Source organism: Scyliorhinus torazame, chromosome 10 (assembly GCF_047496885.1).
Source record: "Scyliorhinus torazame isolate Kashiwa2021f chromosome 10, sScyTor2.1, whole genome shotgun sequence".
In the NCBI taxonomy this organism is placed as follows: Eukaryota; Metazoa; Chordata; class Chondrichthyes; order Carcharhiniformes; family Scyliorhinidae; genus Scyliorhinus; species Scyliorhinus torazame.
Window position 1 is genome coordinate 165,408,401 of NC_092716.1, and position 19,910 is coordinate 165,428,310.

Below are 19,910 nucleotides of genomic sequence, written 5' to 3' on the forward strand. Positions count from 1 at the left end.
TCCATTTCTGCTCTACCACACCTGTAGAGTGGGCCGTGTGCTCCCATACCACAATCTATTAAAAGTTGTGGGTCAGGTGAACTCTATGATACACTTTGGGTTCTCTAAACCCTGGCCCATAACAAATTGGGGGCTCGTCCAGGATAAAATTCTATCTATTCGATTGGCTTAGTTAACTTAAAGACAGTGAGGGGTGAGCAGATTGTGGTTGTTTTTCAGGTGTGGTATTTCAGTTAAAGTAGGGAATGTGTTGTGGGCAATGGCTCTTTCAGAGGCTCTGAAGTTTTTGGTGGTGGAGACGGGTCACACGCAGTACCTTACGGACAGAAACTAAAGGCAGACTGTTAGATTTGGCAAAAACATTGCAGTTAACATTACCTGACAAAATGTGAAAAGATGAGGTAATTATGGTGGTGGCTAAACATTTAAAGATGCCTGAAATACAGTTTGACTCATTGGAAATAGCAAAAATTCAGTTGCAAATTAAACAAATGGACCATGAGAAAGAATTAAAGCAGCTTGAAGACGAAAAAGAGAGAGGAAAAAGAAAGAGAAAGAGAGAGAGAGAGAGGGAAAAGAAAGAGAAAGAGAAAGAGAGAAAGGAAAAAGAGAGAGAAGAAAGGAAAACAGAAAGAATAGCCCCAGCAGAACAAAAGAAAGAGAAAGGGAGATGCAGATCATGAAAAAAGATAAGAGAGAGAGGGTTTGAACTTCAGAAAATGGCCAAGAAACATGACAGTCAGTTAAAATTAGCAGACACAATGGGAAACATACAGTTGGACGATAGTGATGAGGATAGTGATAAAGAGCGTCATAGTCGAAGGCTTGGCGGGGATCTATTTAAATATGTCCAAGCATTGCAAAGGTTTGATGAGAAGGAAGTGGAAGCCTTTTTCATTTCATTTGAGAAGGTAGCTAAACAAATGAAATGGCCACAGGAGATGTGGGTATTACTGATTCAAACAAAGCTGGTAGGTAGGGCTAGTGAAGTGTGTGCATCACTACCGAGGAGGTATCTGGGTCATATGAGGTGGTGAAAAAAATCCATTTTAGGTGCATATGAATTAGTGCCTGAAGCCTCCAGACAAAGGTTTAGAAATTTACGGAAAGAATTTGGTCAAACATACATGGAGTTTGAAAGGATCAAACAGAGTAATTTTGATAGGTGGATAAGGGCTTTGAAAATAGACCAAACGTATTAAGCTCTCAGAGAAATTATACTTATGGAGCAGTTTAAAAATTCAATTCCTGAGAACTCGTGTGGAAGAGCAGAGGGTTAAAACTGCGAGATTAGCAGCAGAAATGGCAGATGATTATGAATTAGTTCATAAATCAAAGCTTGGTTTCCGACATCAGTTTCAACCTGTGAGGGATAGGAACTGGGGACATGAAAAACACTCAATTGGTAAAGGTAAAGGTGATCTGATGGGAGTTAATAAGGAGAGTGCACCTCAGATTAAAAAAGAAATCCAGGAGGGTGGAAAAGAAATTAAAAGTTTCAAATGTTTTCACTGTAATAAACTAGGCCATGTAAATTCACAGTGTTGGTGGTTGAAGAAATGCACTGGGAAGGCCGATGTGGTAAAACAGGATAAAACAGTGGGGTTTGTTAAAGTGGGAAAGGAAAGCTCAAGTGAAGCGAAGGAGGTGCAAAAGATTGTACAGCCTGATCAAGAGATGATTGATAAGAAGGTGCCAGATCTCTTTAAAGAATTTACTTGTGTGGGTAAAGTTTACTCATGTGTATCAGGAGGAGCAGGTAAAGAAGTCACAGGATTAAGAGATACGGGAGCTAGTCAATCTTTAATGGTAAGAGATGAGGAGTTATGTAGTTTCGGAAGAATGTTGCCAGAAAAGGTGGTAATATGTGGAATTCAGGGTGAGAGGAGTAGTGTTCAATTATATAAGATAAGGTTGGAAAGCCCAGTGAAGAGTGGTGAAGTGGTAGTAGGAGTAATAGAGAAACTATCTTGTCCAGGAATACAGTTTATCTTGGGTAATGATATAGCTGGATCGCAGGTGGGAGTGATGCCTACTGTGGTTGATAAGCCAATGGAAAATCAGACAACTGAAGTGTTGAAGGACGAATATACTGGGATTTTTCTGGATTGTGTAGTAACAAGGTCACAAAGTCACAGGTTAAGACAAGAGCAGAAATCAGAGAGTGAAGATAAAGGCGAAGTGCAATTATCAGAAACAATTTTTGATCAGATGGTTGGAAAGGAACAGGTGGAGGATGAGGCAAATATTTTTAGTTCAGGAAAATTGGCGGAGTTACAACAAAAAGATGTAGAAATAATATGGATATATCAGAAAGCATACACGGAGAAGGAATCTGCGTGTATACCAGAGTGTTACTACCGTAAAAGTGATGTCTTGATGAGAAAATGGAGACCTGTACATATGCAGGCGGATGAAAAGTGAGCAGAAGTTCATCAAGTAGTATTGCCGGTAGGATATAGAAAGGAGGTGTTGCGAGTTGCACATGAGGTACTAGTGGGAGGTCATTTGGGAATAAGGAAAGCTCAAGCTAAAATCCAGAAATATATTTATTGGCCCGGACTACATAAAGCTGTAGTTAAATTTGTCAATCATGTCACACGTCAAGTGATAGGGAAACCTCAAGCAGTGATAAAACCAGCACCCTTAATACCCACTCCAGCATTTGAGGAACCCTTTACGAGGGTCATAATTGATTGTGTGGGACCGCTTCCTAAAACAAAAAGTGGGAATCAATATCTTTTGACTATAATGGATGCGTCTACTAGGTTTCCAGAGGCCATTCCAGTACATAATATTACAGCTAAAAGGATTGTGGAGGAGTTACTTAAATTCTTTACTAGATATGGATTACTCACAGAAATTCAATCCGATCAAGGATCGAATTTTACTTCAAAGTTATTCAAAGACGTTATGGATAGCTGAGGAATAAAACAATTGAAATCAACTGCGTACCATCCAGAATCGCAGGGAGTGTTAGAAAGGTGGCATCAGACAGAGGGCTTATTATCGCAATTATCCAGAGGGTTGGGATAAAGGAATTCCATTTGTACTGTTTGCAATTAGGGATGCACCTAATGAGTCAACCAAATTTAGTCCTTTTGAACTAATTTTTGGTCATGAGGTAAGAGGACCACTTAAATTGATTAAAGAAAAATTGGTGAGTGAGAAATCGGAAATTACATTATTGGATTACGTGTCAAATTTTAGGGAACGGTTAAATAGAGCAGGTGAATTGGCTAGACAACATTTAAAAGTTGCACAAAATGAGATGAAACAGGTAGCGAACAAGAAATCCAAAGTTCGTAGTTTTGCCAGTGGAGCTAAAGTTTTAGTGTTGTTACCAGTGGTGGGTGAACCTTTAAAAGCAAGGTTTTGTGGACCTTACCAGATTGAAAGGAAATTAAGTGAGGTGAATTATGTGGTAAAAACACCAGATAGAAGGAAAACTCACCGAGTGTGTCATGGGAATATGCTTAAAAGTACTTTGAAAGGGAAGGAGAGAAAAAGGAGGTTTTAATGATTCTTACTCAAAGTGACGAACCAAATCCAGATGACTGTGATTTTGATATACCGCAAATTAAATTGGAAAATGAGGATGTTCTTAAAAATTGGGATAAATTGTTGAGTTACCTTCCAGAGGAAAAACGGACTGACCTGAAAGAGTTATTGATATCACATGGCCAAGTTTGTAGAGATAAATTGGGAAGTAGTAAAATGGCTATACATGAATGAAATGAAATGAAAATCGCTTATTGTCACAAGTAGGCTTCAAATGAAGTTACTGTGAAAATCCCCTCGTCACCACATCCCGGCGCCTGTTTGGGGAGGCTGGTATGGAAATTGAACCGTGCTGCTGGCCTGCCTTGGTCGGCTTTACAAGCCAGCTATTTAGCCCAGTGTGCTAAACCAGCCCCTATACATGATGTAGGTGTGGGCAATGCTGTTCCAATCAAACAACATCCATACAGACTTAACCCTTTAAAATTGGCACAGGTTAACAAAGAGATTGAGAGTATGCTTAAAAATGGCATAATTGTAGTGGGTTGCAGCCAATGGAGCTCACCCAGAGTGATGGTACCAAAACCAGATGGTACCCAATGGTTGTGTGTGGACTATAGAAAGGTTAATGCAGTTACAAGAACAAACTCTTATCTTGTCCCACGTTTGGAGGATTGCATTGAGAAAGTGGGACAATCAGCTTTTATTTCCAAACTGGATTTACTTGAAGGTTACTGACAGGTACCTTTATCCGAAGGAAGATTTCAGCTTTTGTGTCTCCAGATGGTAGATACCAATTCAAAGTTATGCCATTTGGCATGAAAAATGCCCCAGCCACATTTCAACGGTTAACTAATACAGTTGTTTCAGGATTCCCCAATTGTGCGGTATACATCGACGATCTGGTAATTTTCAGCCAGACATGGAAAGAACATTTAAGACATCTGATGGAGTTATTTGATCAACTTCAGGAGGCGGGTTTGGTGATAAACCTAGCCAAAAGTGAATTTGGAAAGGCCCAAGTCATTTTCCTTGGCCATTCGATCGGATAATCGAACAGGGTCGAATGGTCCCACGGGATGTGAAACCAAGAGTTATTGGTCAGTTTCCGATACCCTCGACATGACGGGAAATAATGCAATTTCTTGGTATGAGCGGATTTTACTGGAAATTTGTACCCAATATTAGCAGTGCGGTCGCTCCACTGACGGACTTGCTCAAGAAGCGTAACAAATTCCAGTGGACAGCGGAGTGTCAACAGGCATTTGACGGCCTGAAGGCTGTGTTAACCACTGCTCCTGTGTTAGCCATCCCAAGTTATACGAAACCATTCAAAGTGGCGGTTGATGCAAGTGATGTGGGTATAGGTGCGGTGCTTCTACAAGACGACGACAAAGAGCTTGAGCGGTCTATTGGTTATTTTTCAAAAAAATTGAATTGAGAAGGAGACTTTGAGTTTGGTGCTGGCTTTGCAAAATTTTCACATTTATGTGACCAGCAATCCGTCTGACACCGTTACATATACTGATCATAATCCGTTGACGTTTGTGGAGCGATTCCGGAATAACAATGCACGGCTGTTTCGCTGGAGTTTATTGTTGCAGCCATTTCATTTAAAAATACTACATGTGGCAGGACGAGAAAACGTGATAGCCGATGCTTTGTCACAAATGTAATGAACGGAAGCAATTTCAGTTGGAGGAAGAAAAATGAAAAAAAATGGACTATAATATTATACCTGTTTGCAGGTGTTGTTTTTTGAAACGAAAAGGTATATTTACTGTGTGCATTTCTTAAAGGATAGTGAAACGGTGAGAAATGAAATCATCTTGAAGTCGATGGGGTTTTTTTTCTTGTGGGGAGGTGTCATGTGAGAGTACCTTTAAAAAATGGGTGTTTATAAATGGGTGTGTATATAAATATCTGTAGTGAGAGTACCTTTAAGAAATGGGTGTTTACTATTGCAGTGATGTCAGAGAGTGAGTGGAGCTGGGCTGTCTGTCAGCTTTTTACTTTCGTTTTTGAGCAGGCTGCAGGGTGTGTTTTAGTTTCATTTTCAGTGTTGGAGCTGAAGCCAGACCAAGCAGGTGTACTGTTGTTCCCTCTGCCATTAAAAGAATATCCCTTGATCATTTGGTGACTTCAGAATTATAAATGTTTTCAGTAGTGACTTTAACCTGATGTGCTTCTGATAAAGGTTTTGTTTTTAAGTCGTATGGATGATAAAAAGGAAAGCTTAATGGTTTACTTAATGTTGCAGTGTTTGGGGGTTGTATTTGAATTGATGGTTGCTAAGATGTTCACTGTATGTTTTAAAAAGGTTAACTTGAGTTCATAGAATAAACATTGTTTTGCTTTAAAAAATACATTTCCATTTCTGCTGTACCACACCTGTAGAGTGGGCCTTGTGCCCCCCACACCACAATCTACTAAAAGTTGTGGGTCAGGTGAACTCCATGATACACTTTGGGGTTCTCTAAACCCTGCCCATAACAGATTGTATTCTCCATCTCTCTCATCTACACAAGAGCATTCCATCTCTCCCTCTCTCTAACCTATGCCTGTACATTAACTTTTCGAACAAAACTATTACTTGATGAGGGTTTGTTCCTTCAGTTTCCTCTTCCCTCATATCCTGAAGGCACCAATTTCCTTTTGGAGCATGATTGTGGGGGGATGGTGGCATAGTGGTAATGTCACTGGATTAGTAATCCAGAGGCCCAGGTTAATGTTCCTGGAGAACGATATCAAATCCCACCATGATAGCAGGTGGAATTTAAATTCAATTAATTAAAATATCTGGAATATAACGCTTGTCTCAACAGTGGTGATCATGGGGACTTCCGGGTGCGGCGATGACCAGCTAAGTCGCATGTTTCGGCAGCTCCCGGTGGAACGGACTTCTGGGCTCTTAATAGGAGCCCCATCGGCAATTTTAACGGCAAATAACACTGTGCGGTAATCCAGAAGGGAATCCCCCCTGGACACGGATGGAAAAAAGAGAGGAAAGTAGCCGGATTGCGGTGGATCTTCAAGAGCAGCAGCCAGGAAGGCAGGCACAAAGCAAGATGGCGTCGGAAGGAGGCAGTTTAATATGGGGTCCTGACCAACAAGAGTTCCTGCGGCGTTGCGGAGATGAACTCAAAAAGGAGATGAAGAAGGAGCTGTTGGCCCCGATATTACAAGCGATTGAGGGGCTAAAGGAGGAGCAAAAGACCCAGGAACAGGAGCTTCGGGTCGTGAAGGCAAAGGCTGCTGAGAATGAGGACGACATACAGGGCCTGGTGGTGAAAACGGAGATCCACGAGGCACAACACAAAAGATGTGTGGAAAGGCTGGAGGTGCTGGAGAACAATGCGAGGAGGAAGAACTTAAGGATTCTTGGTCTTCCCGAAGGTGCAGAAGGGGCGGACTTCGGGGCATATGTGAGCACGATGCTGCATTCGTTAATGGGATCGGAGGCCCCGACGGGTCCGCTGGAGGTGGAGGGAGCCTATCGGGTTATGGCGCGAAGACCGAGGGCTGGAGAAATTCCTCGAGCAATAGTTGTGATATTTCTCCGATACAAGGACAGAGAGATGGTCCTCAGTTGGGCCAAGAAAACTCGGAACAGTAGGTGGGAGAATGCGGTGATCCGCGTGTATCAAGATTGGAGTGCGGAGGTGGCGAGAAGGAGGGCAAGCTTTAATCGGGCCAAGGCGGTGTTGCATAAAAGGAAGGTCAAATTCGGACTGTTGCAACCAGCAAGACTGTGGGTCACACATCTAGGGAAACACCACTATTTCGAAACGGCAGACGAGGCGTGGACATTTATTGTCGAGGAGAAGCTGGAGTGAGCGGGCCAGAAAAAGAATGTTTGGGACAAAAGTGGGGGGGTGAATTTGTGGGATGAAGGGGGGAAAAGGGGGAAGAGAGGACTTCCCAGATTGTTAAACCTGCGACCCTGTAACTTCTCTCTCTTCCCCATGTCGTGGGGGAGGGGGTGAGGGAGGATGAGGAGTTGTGGGCGCCGGACATTGGGGGCGGGGCCAAAAGGGGTAGCGCGGGCTTTGTTCCCGCGCTATGGTAATCATGGCGGGAACAGGGAAGCAGGAAGGAGGGGGCCTCGCACAGTGTGAGCCGAGGTCACGGGGGGAAGCCGAGGTCGGCCAGAGTTTACTGACTTCTGGGAGCAACATGGGGGGTGCAATTACGCTAGCTTGGGATCTAGCGGGGGGGGGGGGGGGTTAACTGGGTTGCTGCTGTTGGGGGGAAGGGGGAGCTGGTATGGGAGGGGGGGGTTCGGGGCAGGGGGGCGCCGCCTGGGGGGGATACAGCTACGTGGGAACCGGGTGAGGAGCTGGATTGAAAAAGGAAATGGCTAGTCGTCAAGGGGGGGGGGGGTAAAGAGCCCCCCAACCCGGTTGATCACGTGGAATGTGAGAGGGCTGAACGGGCCGATTAAGAGGGTACGGGTACTCGCACACCTAAAGAAACTTAAGGCAGATGTGGTTATGCTTCAGGAGACGCATCTGAAGCTGACAGACCAGGTTAGACTTCGCAAAGGATGGGTGGGGCAGGTGTTTCATTCGGGGCTAGATGCAAAAAACAGGGGGGTGGCCATACTAGTGGGAAAGCAGGTAATGTTTGAGGCAAAGACTATAGTGGCGGATAGTGGGGGCAGATACGTGATGGTGAGTGGCAAACTGCAAGGGGAGGCGGTGGTATTAGTGAACGTGTATGCCCCGAACTGGGATGATGCCAATTTAATGAGGCGTATGTTAGGACGAATCCCGGACCTAGAAGTGGGGAAGTTGGTAATGGGTGGAGACTTTAATACGGTGCTGGACCCAGGGCTGGACAGATCGAGGTCCAGGACCGGAAGGAGGCCGGCTGCAGCTAGGGTGCTTAGGGATTTTATGGTGCAGATGGGAGGAGTAGATCCCTGGAGATTTAGTTGACCTAGGAGTAAGGAGTTTTCGTTTTTCTCCTATGTACATAAGGTATTTTCACGAATAGATTTTTTTGTTTTGGGAAGGGCACTGATCCCAAAGGTGAAGGGGACAGAGTAGACGGCTATAGCCATCTCGGATCATGCTCCACACTGGGTGGACCTGGAGATAGGGGAAGAAAAACAACAGCTTCCACCCTGGAGAATGGACATGGGATTTTTGGCAGATGAGGGGGTGTGTTTAAGGGTGAGGGGGTGTATTGAAAAGTACTTGGAAATTAATGATAATGGGGAGGTACAGGTGGGAGTGGTCTGGGAGGCACTGAAGGCAGTGGTTAGAGGGGAGCTGATATCTATTAGGGCACATAAAGGAAAGCAGGAGGGTAGGGAAAGGGAGCGGTTGCTGAAAGAACTGCTGAGGGTGGACAGATAATACGCGGAGGCACCGGAGGAGGGACTATACAGGGAAAGGCAAAGGCTACATGTAGAATTTGACTTGTTGACTACGGGTAAGGCAGAGGCACAATGGAGGAAGGCACAGGGTGTACAGTACGAATATGGGGAGAAGACAAGTAGGTTGTTGGCCAACTGAGGAAAAGGGGAGCAGCGAGGGAGATAGGGGGGGGTGAGAGATGAGGAGGGAGAGATGGAGAGGGGAGCGGAGAGAGTGAATGGAGTGTTCAAGGCATTTTATGAAAGATTATATGAAGCGCAGCCCCCGGACGGGAAGGAGAGAATGATGTGCTTTCTGGATCAGCTGGAATTTCCTAAGGTGGAGGAACAGGAGAGAGTGGGGCTGGGAGCACAGATTGAGACGGAGGAAGTAGTGAAAGGGATTGGAAGCATGAAGGCGGGGAAGGCCCCGGGACCAGACGGATTCCCAGTTGAATTCTATAAGAAATATTTGGACTTGCTGGCCCCGCTACTGATGAGAACCTTTAATGAGGTGAGGGAAAGGGGGCAGCTGCCCCCGACTATGTCAGAGGCAACGATATCGCTCCTCCTAAAGAAGGAAAAAGACCCGCTGCAATGCGGGTCATACAGGCCCATTTCCCTCCTGAATGTGGATGCTAAGATTCTGGCCAAGGTAATGGCAATGAGGATAGAGGATTGTGTCCCGGGGGTGGTCCATGAGGACCAAACTGGGTTTGTGAAGGGGAGACAGCTAAATACAAATATACGGAGGCTGCTAGGGGTAATGATGATGCCCCCACCAGAGGGGGAAGCGGAGATAGTGGTGGCAATGGATGCCGAGAAAGCATTTGATAGAATGGAGTGGGATTATTTGTGGGAGGTGTTGAGGAGATTTGGCTTTGGAGACGGGTATATCAGGTGGGTAAAGTTGCTGTATCGGACCCCGATGGCGAGCGTGGTCACGAATGGACGGGGGTCTGACTATTTTCGGCTCCATGGAAGGACGAGGCAGGGATGTCCTCTGTCCCCGTTATTGTTTGCATTGGCGATTGAACCCCTGGCCATAGCACTGAGGGGTTCCAGGAAGTGGAGGGGAGTACTTAGGGGGGGAGAAGTGTGGTGTTGGGTGCTCTGGTGCACAGATGAGCCAACACAGTTGTATGTGGTACAACTCTATTTTATTTTAACTCTTATAATACAGTTCGTTCTGGATACTCTGCACGTGCTGTCTCCCTGAGTGTGTCTGGTAGCAGGTCTGTCCTGGTCCTCCTCTCCAGCTAATACTGACCACCAGGTGTCGTGTTTGTGCTTTTATATCTTTCTGTGATTGGTTGTGGTGGTGTGTGTTCTGATTTGTCTGTTGGTGTGTCTATCATGATGTGTGTGTTTGAATATCATGACAAGAAGAACACCGGGTATCTCTGTATGCGGATGATTTGTTGCTATATGTGGCGGACCCAGCGGAGGGGATGCCAGAGATAATGCGGATACTTGGGGAGTTTGGGGATTTTTCAGGGTATAAACTGAACATGGGGAAAAGTGAGCTACTTGTGGTGCATCCGGGGGAACAGTGCAGAGAGATAGAGGATTTACCGTTGAGGAAGGTAACAAGGGACTTCCGGTACCTGGGGATCCAGATAGCCAAGAATTGGGGTACATTACATAGGCTTAATTTAACACGGTTGGTGGAACAGATGGAGGAGGATTTCAAGAGATGGGACATGGCGTCCCTGTCATTGGCAGGTAGGGTGCAGGCGGTTAAAATGGTGGTCCTCCCGAGATTCCTTTTTGTGTTCCAGTGCCTCCCGGTGGTGATCACGAAGGCTTTTTTCAAAAGAATTGAGAAGAGCATTATGAGTTTTGTGTGAGCTGGGAAGACCCCGAGAGTGAGGCGGGGATTCTTGCAGCGTAGTAGGGACAGGGGGGGCTGGCACTACCGAGCCTAAGTGAGTACTACTGGGCCGCCAATGTTTCAATGGTGTGTAAGTGGATGGGAGAAGGGGAGGGAGCGGCGTGGAAGAGATTGGAGAGGGCGTCCTGCAGGGGGACTAGCCTGCAAGCAATGGTGACGGCGCCGCTGCCGTTCTCACCAAAGAAATGCACCACAAGCCCGGTGGTGGTGGCTACATTGAAAATTTGGGGGCAGTGGAGACGGCATGGGGGAGGGACGGGAGCTTCGGTGCGGTCCCCGATAAGAAACAATCATAGCTTCGTTCCGGGGAGAACGGATGGGGGATTTGGAGCATGGCAAAGAGCTGGGGTAGTACAATTAAGAGATCTATTTGTAGATGGGACGTTTGCGAGTCTGGGAGCGCTGACGGAGAAATATGGGTTGCCCCAAGGGAATGCATTTCGGTATATGCAATTGAGGGCTTTTGTGAGGCAACAGGTGAGGGAATTCCCGCAGCTCCCGACGCAGGAAGTGCAGGATAGAGTGATCTCAGAGACATGGGTGGGGGACGGTAAGGTGGCGGACATATACAGGGAGATGAGGGACGAGGGGGAGATCATGGTAGATGAGCTGAAAGGGAAATGGGAAGAAGAACTGGGGGAGGAGATTGAGGAGGGGCTGTGGGCTGATGCCCTACGTAGGGTAAACTCATCGTCCTCGTGTGCCAGGCTAAGCCTGATACAATTTAAGGTGCTACACAGGGCGCATATGACTGGAGCACGGCTTAGTAAATTTTTGGGGGTAGAGGTTAGGTGTGCAAGATGCTCGAGAGGCCCAGCGAATCACACCCACATGTTCTGGTCATGCCCGGCACTACAGGGGTTCTGGGTGGGGGTGGCAAAGGTGCTTTCGAAAGTTGTGGGGGTCCGGGTCGAACCAAGCTGGGGGTTGGCTATATTTGGGGTTGCAGAAGAGCCGGGAGTGCAGGAGGCGAGAGAGGCTGACGTTTTGGCCTTTGCGTCCCTTGTAGCCCGGCGCAGGATATTGTTAATGTGGAAGGAAGCCAAACCCCCGGGGGTGGAGACCTGGATGAACGATATGGCAGGGTTCATAAAGTTAGAACGGATTAAGTTTGTGTTAAGGGGATCGGCTCAGGGGTTCACCAGGCGGTGGCAACCGTTCGTCGACTACCTCACAGAAAGATAGAGGGAATGGAAAAGAAGTAGATAACAGCAGCAACCCAGGGGGGAGGGGGGGGGGGAGGGGGGAGGGGGGGGGGGAGGAATCGGACCGACTCTCAGGGATGTTATTGTATATGTATAGGTATTTGGTATATGTAATTGTATATTGGATTGTTGGATTGTATTTTTGGAGAGTATTTATTTTGGACAAGGCAGTTGCCATTTAGTTTTGTTTTTTGTTTTTGTTTATATATTACTTATTCATTTGTTTAAAACTGGCCACGGTTATTTATATTGCTTTATTGTTGTGTAAAAGAAACACTACGTATTGTTATGTTTGGCCAAAAAACTTGAATAAAATATATATTTTTTAAAAAAACAGTGGTGATCATGAACTGATCATTGATTGTTGTAAAACCGGGGGCACGATTCTCAGGAAAAAATTTCGAAGTTCATTTGTTTTTCAGGGAGTTTCCCGCCAGCACTGCCGGTGAGTTTCCCATTGCTACTCAATGACACTTAGTCATTTTTTTGGGCCCTGGGGAGTTTCTCATTGGTTCAGCCCACACTGGGAGCTGAACTCAAGAGATTGGGCCGCCATTTTCAAAGGGTCTCCCGAACTCTACGTGAGCTTGTGGGTCCACCCTCACCCATTGGCAATGTCACCTGCAACCCACACCCCCAAGTGAGGACACTCCCGCTATGGGGTCTCTGGGGGCCCCCACTCTTCAGGCCCCCCAAGCTCCCTTACAGCATCCCCTCCCTTCCAGGACCCCCATCTGTCACCCACACAACCTCCCAGAGGTCTCTATGTAACTGCCCCGCATCCCCCCCCCTCACGCTTCAAACCTCGTTCCACCCTTCTATCATGGGCATGGCCCCCCTCAGCCCCTGACCCTTGGCAGTGCAATGGTGCCTGCGTGCCAGCGGAAGGCCAGAGGAAGGCTATTCTACTCCCTGCTTCTAAAATACAGGTCCTCTGAGCTCACTCTGTATTGTGCCTGGTTGAGGGGTTGGGTCAAGTTGTGTCAAGCATACTCAGAGAACAGACATTGCTGCAGAGGAGTGAACATAAAAATGCTTTCATGAATATTTGCTCGACAACCTGCTTTTATTTTGTAAACATTTTTGTTCCTCTTTGGGTCAACATTTCTGTAGAACTATAAATCCAAACAATACGCTAACTACTGTTTTATTTTAATATAAAGGTAAAATTCCCATCATTCGTCATGAACACCGTGAAAGGTCAAAAAGGTCCATTCCTTGTCCAATTGAGAAATTATGGGGCTTCAATTCACTGACTTGTGCTTGACGCAAGATTCCATTTTGTTTGAAAGTCTGCACCAATTATGTTCTACGGACTACATACTAATCCACTTTGAAAGTTTCCAATAACTTTCTTTCCTCTCTAACTTACAAATCGTGCTCATCTCATTAAGAGTTTGACTCTGAACACCATTGAATGCAAGATACAAAACAAACAGTCGAACCAGAATTACATAGCACTTACTCCTCGAAGATCTGCGAAGCGCCGAGGTGCTGCATCATGACACAAAATCGCTTCTCTTCCTCATCATCTACGATGTCCAGATCATCAGACCAGCCAGACTCAAACGTTTCCTCAAGCTTGGAGCTTTCTAGCCTTTCCGTTGCTGGTGATACCTCGATGCCGAGGAATTGTCCTGTATTTTCAAGAAACAATCTTACAAGCTACTCACCAATGGATCAAAAAACTCAAACTTGGACAAGCGAAGCACCTTGGGCCCCTACTGGTCAGACAATGGTTGAATTGAACATATTGGAACTGGTGTACTAAAGAGAAAGCAAGAACAAATTTAAGAGGACAGAGGTAGAGGGCAGACTGGCACAGCTCCAAGATCTTGAACTAAAATGGTAGAGTGCAGATTAAGACCATAGGGCAGGATTTTCTGGTCATTCCCACCAGTGGGATCTTGTGGTCCCGCCAAAGGCCCCCCCGCCCCTGATGTGTTGGGCGCTTTGGATCCGTGGAACACATACAGGCCACCAACACTTAAAATAGTACAACACTATTTTATAAGTTAGAAACTGTTGACCATACTTTCACTGTGGGTTAACACGATGTTAGATTAAACTAAAGACCTATGCCTGTCATAACCAGTCTATGCACTCAGCTCATAGTGAAGATCTGTGCTGTAAGCTGTAAACTCTGTCCTTCTGAGAGGCTGCATCCCGAATGAGCGGGAACTCTGATGCCCTCTGTCTATATAGTGTGTGTGCTCTAACTGGTGATTGGCTGCGGTGTTGTGTGTGTTGATTGGTCTTGCTGTGTGTCCATCATGTTTGTGTCTGCGCCATGATATACTGGTGTATATTATGACATCCCCCCTTTTATAAAAAAATGTATGTGTGTGACAATAAATAATGTGTGGTGAGAATGTTCCTAACTAAGTGTGGGGTGCAAAGACATATTTACAGGACAACGTACATGAAAACTAAGCTATTTACATGGGAAGGTGCCTGGTGCAGAGAAGCAGTATGCAACAAGAGTAACGAGATGATCAACACTATATACAAACCAGGGAAACGACCAAACAAAGCAAGAAAACAATTCAGAGAGTCCATAAATTCGAAAAGTTCATAAATGTAGTCTCCGAGGTGGACGACGAATTCTGGCTGACCGCCTCAAGGGTGGGTCGAGAGCCGCCGGTTCAGGAGCGGGCTGGACTGCGTCAAAGTCAGGGGGAGGCAGAGTGACAGGGAGCTCTGCATAGTCCGTGGCAGGGTCAGCAGGAGGGCGAGGCGACACTGGAGGGTCACGTGGCGAGCGTGGAACGAGACAAAGGGTGCGTCGATTGCGGCGCAGAATAGAGCCATCGGTAGACGGACCAGGAACGAGCGGGGGGCCACCTGCCGAAGGACAACAGCGGATGCAGACCAGCCACGATCCGGTAGATGGACGCGGACGTTGTCATCTGGAGCCAGAGCAGGGAGATCAGCTGCACGGGAGTCATGAGCCGCCTTGTGCTGTGCACGAGACAGCTGCATCCGGCGAAGGACCGGAACGTGGTCGAGGTCTGGGACATGGATGGATGGCACCGTCGTCCTCAGGGTGCAACTCATGAGTAACTGGGTTGGCGACAGGCCAGTGGACAGTGGGGCGGAGCGATAGGCCAGCAAGGCAAGGTAGAAATCGGACCCAGCATCGGCAGCCTTGCATAGGAGCCATTTGACGATATGTACTCCCTTCTCTGCTTTGCGTTGGATTGGGGGTACAGGGGACTGGACGTCACATGGGCAAAATTGTACCGCCTGGCAAAGTTGGACCATTCCTGGCTGGCGAAGCAGGGGCCATTGTCCGACATAACCGTGAGCGGGATGCCGTGTCGCGCAAAGGTTTCTTTACATGCACGAATGACTGCAGACGAGGTGAGGTCGTGCAACCGTATCACCTCCGGGTAATTCGAAAAGTAGTCCACGATCAGGACATAGTCTCTATCCAGCGCGTGGAACAGGTCGATGCCCACCTTGGTCCATGGTGACGTGACCAACTCATGGGGCTGCAGGGTCTCACGTGGTTGGGCTGGCTGGAAGCGCTGACAAGTGGGGCAGTTGACCACTGAGTTGGCTATGTCCTCATTAATGCCGGGCCAGTACACTGCCTCTCGGGCCCTTCGGCGGCACTTTTCCACGCCAAGGTGGCCCTCGTGTAGTTGTTCCAGGACAAGCTGGCGCATGCTATGCGGAATGACAATGCGGTCCAGTTTTAGAAGAACCCTGTCTACTTCCGCCAGATTATCTCTAACATTATAGAATTGAGGGCATTGGCTCTTGAGCCACCCGTCCGTTAGGTGGCGCATGACACGCTGTAGCAAGGGGTCAGCCGCTGTCTCGCGGCGAATTTGGACGAGGCGTTCATCCGAGGCAGGTAAATTGGAGGCCGCGAATGCCACATGGGCGTCAACCTGGCAGACAAATCCCGCTGGGTCACATGGAGTGTTGACTACCCTGGAGAGAGCGTCAGCAATGATGAGGTCCTTACCTGGGGTGTATACCAGCTGGAAGTCGTATCGCCGGAGCTTGAGAAGAATACGTTGGAGGCGAGGCGTCCTATCGTTCAAGTCTTTCTGTATCATATTGACCAGCGGGTGATGGTCAGTCTCAACGGTGAATTGAGGAAGTCCGTAGACATAATCGTGAAACTTAACCACACCGGTCAGAAGGCCCAAGCACTCCTTTTCTATCTGCCCGTAGCGCTGCTCCGTGGGGGTCATCGCACATGACACATATGCAACGGGGGCCCATGATGAGGCCTCACCACGTTGAAGGAGCACTGCCTCAATGCCGGATTGACTGGCACTGCCCCAATGCCGGATTAACTGGCATCGGTCGAAATTTTGGTCTCCTTTGCTGGATCAAAGAAAGCTAAGACCGGGGCCATGGTCAGTTTTGCCTCGAGTTCTCTCCATTCACGCTCGTGGGCAGGGAGCCATTGGAAGTCTGTTGTCTTCCTGACCAGGTTCCTGAGAGCCGTGGTATGAGAGGCGAGGTTAGGGATGAATTTCCCTAAAAAAATGACCATGCCCAGAAATCGGAGAACCACCTTCTTGTCCTCTGGTGTTTTTATAGCTGTGATGGCAGCTACCTTGTCCGCATCCGGCTGCACACCCAAATGGGAGATGTGGTCCCCGAGGAACTTGAGTTCCGTCTGACCAAAAGAGCATTCGGCCCTGTTGAGGCGGAGGCCATGCTCCTGTATACATCTGAATACGCGCTGGAGGCGACTAACATGCTCCTGCGGGGTGGTGGACCAAATGATTATGTCTTCGACATAGACGCAAACACCTTCAATACCGTCCATCATTTGTTCCAGAATCCTATGGAACACCTCTGATGCAGAGATGATCCCAAACGGCATCCAGTTGTAACAATATCTTCCAAAGGGGGTGTTAAATGTGTAGAGTTTCCTGCTGGATTTATCGAGCTGGATTTGCCAGAATCCTTTTGAGGCATTGAGTTTGGTAAAGAGCTTGGCGTGAGCCATCTCGCATGTGATCTCTTCGCGCTTGGGAATTGGATAGTGCTCTCTCATGATATTGCGATTTAGATCCTTGGGATCAATGCAAATTCTCAATTCGCCGGAAGGCTTTTTTACACATACCATGGAACTGACCCAGTCGGTCGGTTCCCTGACTTTGGAAATCACTCCTTGGTTCTGAAGGTCGTGCAGCTGCTGCTTGAGGCGGTCCTTAAGGGGTGCTGGGACCCTGCGAGGTGCGTGCACCACAGGCGTGGCATTCGGTTTTATAAAATCTTGTCGGTACACGGGAGCATGCCCATGCCCTCGAAGACGTCATGGTACTGGTTGATAATGGCGTCGAGCTGCGCCCTGAAGTCGGTGTCCTGAAAGACAGACGCGTCCGCAGGAGAGAGAGAGTGAACTCTCTGAACTAGGTTCAACAGCTTGCGTGACTGCGCGCCAAACAGGGCTGCTTTCGAGGAGCCTGAGATTTCAAAGGGAAGGATGGTTTTGCGTGACCTGTGCATCACTTCAAGTTGGCATGAGCCGCTGGCAGCAATGGCATTGCCATTATAATCTAATCACTGGCAGGCTGATGGGAGGATGGCTGGTTTGACACAAAGGCTTTGGAGGTCAGACCGCGCAATGAGATTGGCGGAGGCACCAGTGTCCAGGCGGAATCGTATTTGGGACCGGTTGACCATTAGGGTGGCACACCATTCATCGTCCGGATCGATGCTGTATACCGATAGAGGCTGGATTCTTTGCTTTGGGGACACCCTGTTTTTTGGAATGATACCGACTGGAAAAGGCGCCTTCGGGTCCCCGGTGTCAATATCGGGTAGCAGGTCTGAATCGGGCTTGGTGACCGTGGGTTGAATGGCCCGGACATTCCTGCGAGGCTGGCTGGAGCGACGAGAGTTGGCAGGCTGAGCTGATCTGCATAAAGCAGCATAATGGCCAAGTTTGCCACATCGCAGGCATCGTCGGGATTTGGCAGGACATTGCCGCTTTAAGTGGGCGGTGCCACAGTTGCCCCACGTTGTAACGTCAGTACGTTCGCTGCGCCACTGCGCAGTATGTTCGTCGACGTCGCCGTCCCCTCATTCCGCAAAAATCACGCGAAATGGCTGCCCTCATCCAGGCTGAGGCTCTGGAGTTTCTCGATTGCTTGGACCCGTTCTGCCTCGTGGGGACCTTGCCGCGCCGTTTCAGCCGCTTGGATGTGGGAATACCGACTAGTGGCGTTTTCATGTAGCACGCAGGTCTCGATGCCAATCGCTAGGGTGAGCTGCTTTACTCCGAGGAGCTGCTGGCGTAGGGGGTCCGACTAAACACCGAAAATGATCTGGTCACGTATCATGGAGTCGGAGGTGGGCCCATAATTACAGGACTGTGCAAGAATGCGGAGGTGGGTGGGAAAGGACTGGAAAGGTTCATCCTTACCCTGAAAATGCTGTTGGAATACATAACGCTCGAAACTTTTGATTTATCTTCACCATCAGCAAAGGTGAGAGAATTGAAAATGTGGATGGCATGTTCCCCGGATGTGGATAGGAAGAGAGCGATCTTCCTGGTGTCTGAGGCAGCTTCCCGGTCTGTGGCTTCAAGGTAGAGCTGGAAGCATTGTTTGAATATCTTCCAGTTAGCCCCTAGATTACCGGTGATGTGGAGCGGCGGCGGCGGGCGGACGCTGTCCATTTTGCAGGATGGCTGTATGCTGGTGGAAGGCAGATCACTTGCAGGTAGGTCTAAGAAGTTCTAACATCCCTCAACTACTGGTACCATGATGTGTTGGGTGCTCTGGATCCGTGGAAAACATACAAACCACCAACACTTAAAATAGTACAACACTATTTTATTAAGTTAGAAACTGTTGACCATACTTTCACTGTGGGTTAACACGATGTTAGATTAAACTAAAGACCTATGCCTGTCCTAACCATGCACTCAGCACATGGTGAAGATCTGTGCTGTAAGCTGTAAGCTCTGTCCTTCTGAGAGGCTGCATCCTGAATGAGCGGGAACTCTGATGCCCTCTATCTGTATAGTGAGTGTGCTCTAACTGGTGATTGGCTGCTGTGTTGTATGTGTTGATTGGTCTTGCTGTGTGTCCATCAGTGTGTGTGTCTGCACCATGATATATTGGTGTATATTATGACACCCCCTTCCCCCGCCCCATGGCAGATTCCCTGGGAATGGGACGGAGAAGCCGAGCAAAATGGCATCAACATTAGCAGAACTGGAAAATCCCGCCGCCGACCAATGGCAAGCCACCTCTGCCACTGGAGAAGGGGGAGAACAGCCTATGGTCCTTGAGGACTATGGCAACCTTCTTTGGAGGTCAGTTATTTCGTATTGCAGAGAGATAAACTTGAAGAAAATTTTCCCTAAAGGTCGGAATACATTATAGACCTTTTCACTTTGTTACAAATGCTGGGCTTTACAAGACAGTTATGTTTTAGAATGTCTCCTTTAACTCAACATGAAACCGAATATTCTGGATGAGCGGGATGGTGGGTCATTCTAAACACATTTGCATGGAAACAGGCATATGTGGTCTGCTTACCTTGGAGAAGAAACCACAACAGAAACCTTTTGAAATCAAAGGACAAGTTTTTACATCTAGAGTACCTCACACAAAGAGGACAGCAGCTTTGTGTAGAGAGAGACAGAAAAGGAAATACTTTGGTGTGGAGGAACAAAACAGCTACTGCTGTGAAGAGCAAAGGCTGTTTTTGTGTTAGCAACCAAGCAGGATGCTTGTGAGAGCTGGTTTTCTGTTAAAAAAGAATGGGACAGAACAGGTAGGACTTTTGGTGATTTAAGGAACAAGGAGATACCGAGGTGGTCTTGCTGGTGAAAGTCAGTTCTGGAAAACTTGGGCTAAGTGGAACAATTTTCAAAAGCTTTGGAATCTGTTGGAAAGCTGGGGATAAGTCTAGACTTGTTCTTGTAATGCTACACATCTGCCAAGGTACTGGGCATAGAAAC

General features: G+C 47.6%; 1 protein-coding gene across 1 annotated transcript in view; it reads right to left on the bottom strand.

Annotated features, from left to right (window-relative positions):
- cracr2b (calcium release activated channel regulator 2B) overlaps positions 1-19,910 on the bottom strand; it is a 327,922-nt gene that overhangs the window by 105,289 nt on the left and 202,723 nt on the right. Inside the window, exon 4 of the mRNA XM_072518906.1 lies at positions 13,428-13,599. Within this exon, the coding sequence (XP_072375007.1) occupies positions 13,428-13,599 (172 nt within the window). The remainder of the gene's footprint in view (positions 1-13,427; positions 13,600-19,910) is intronic.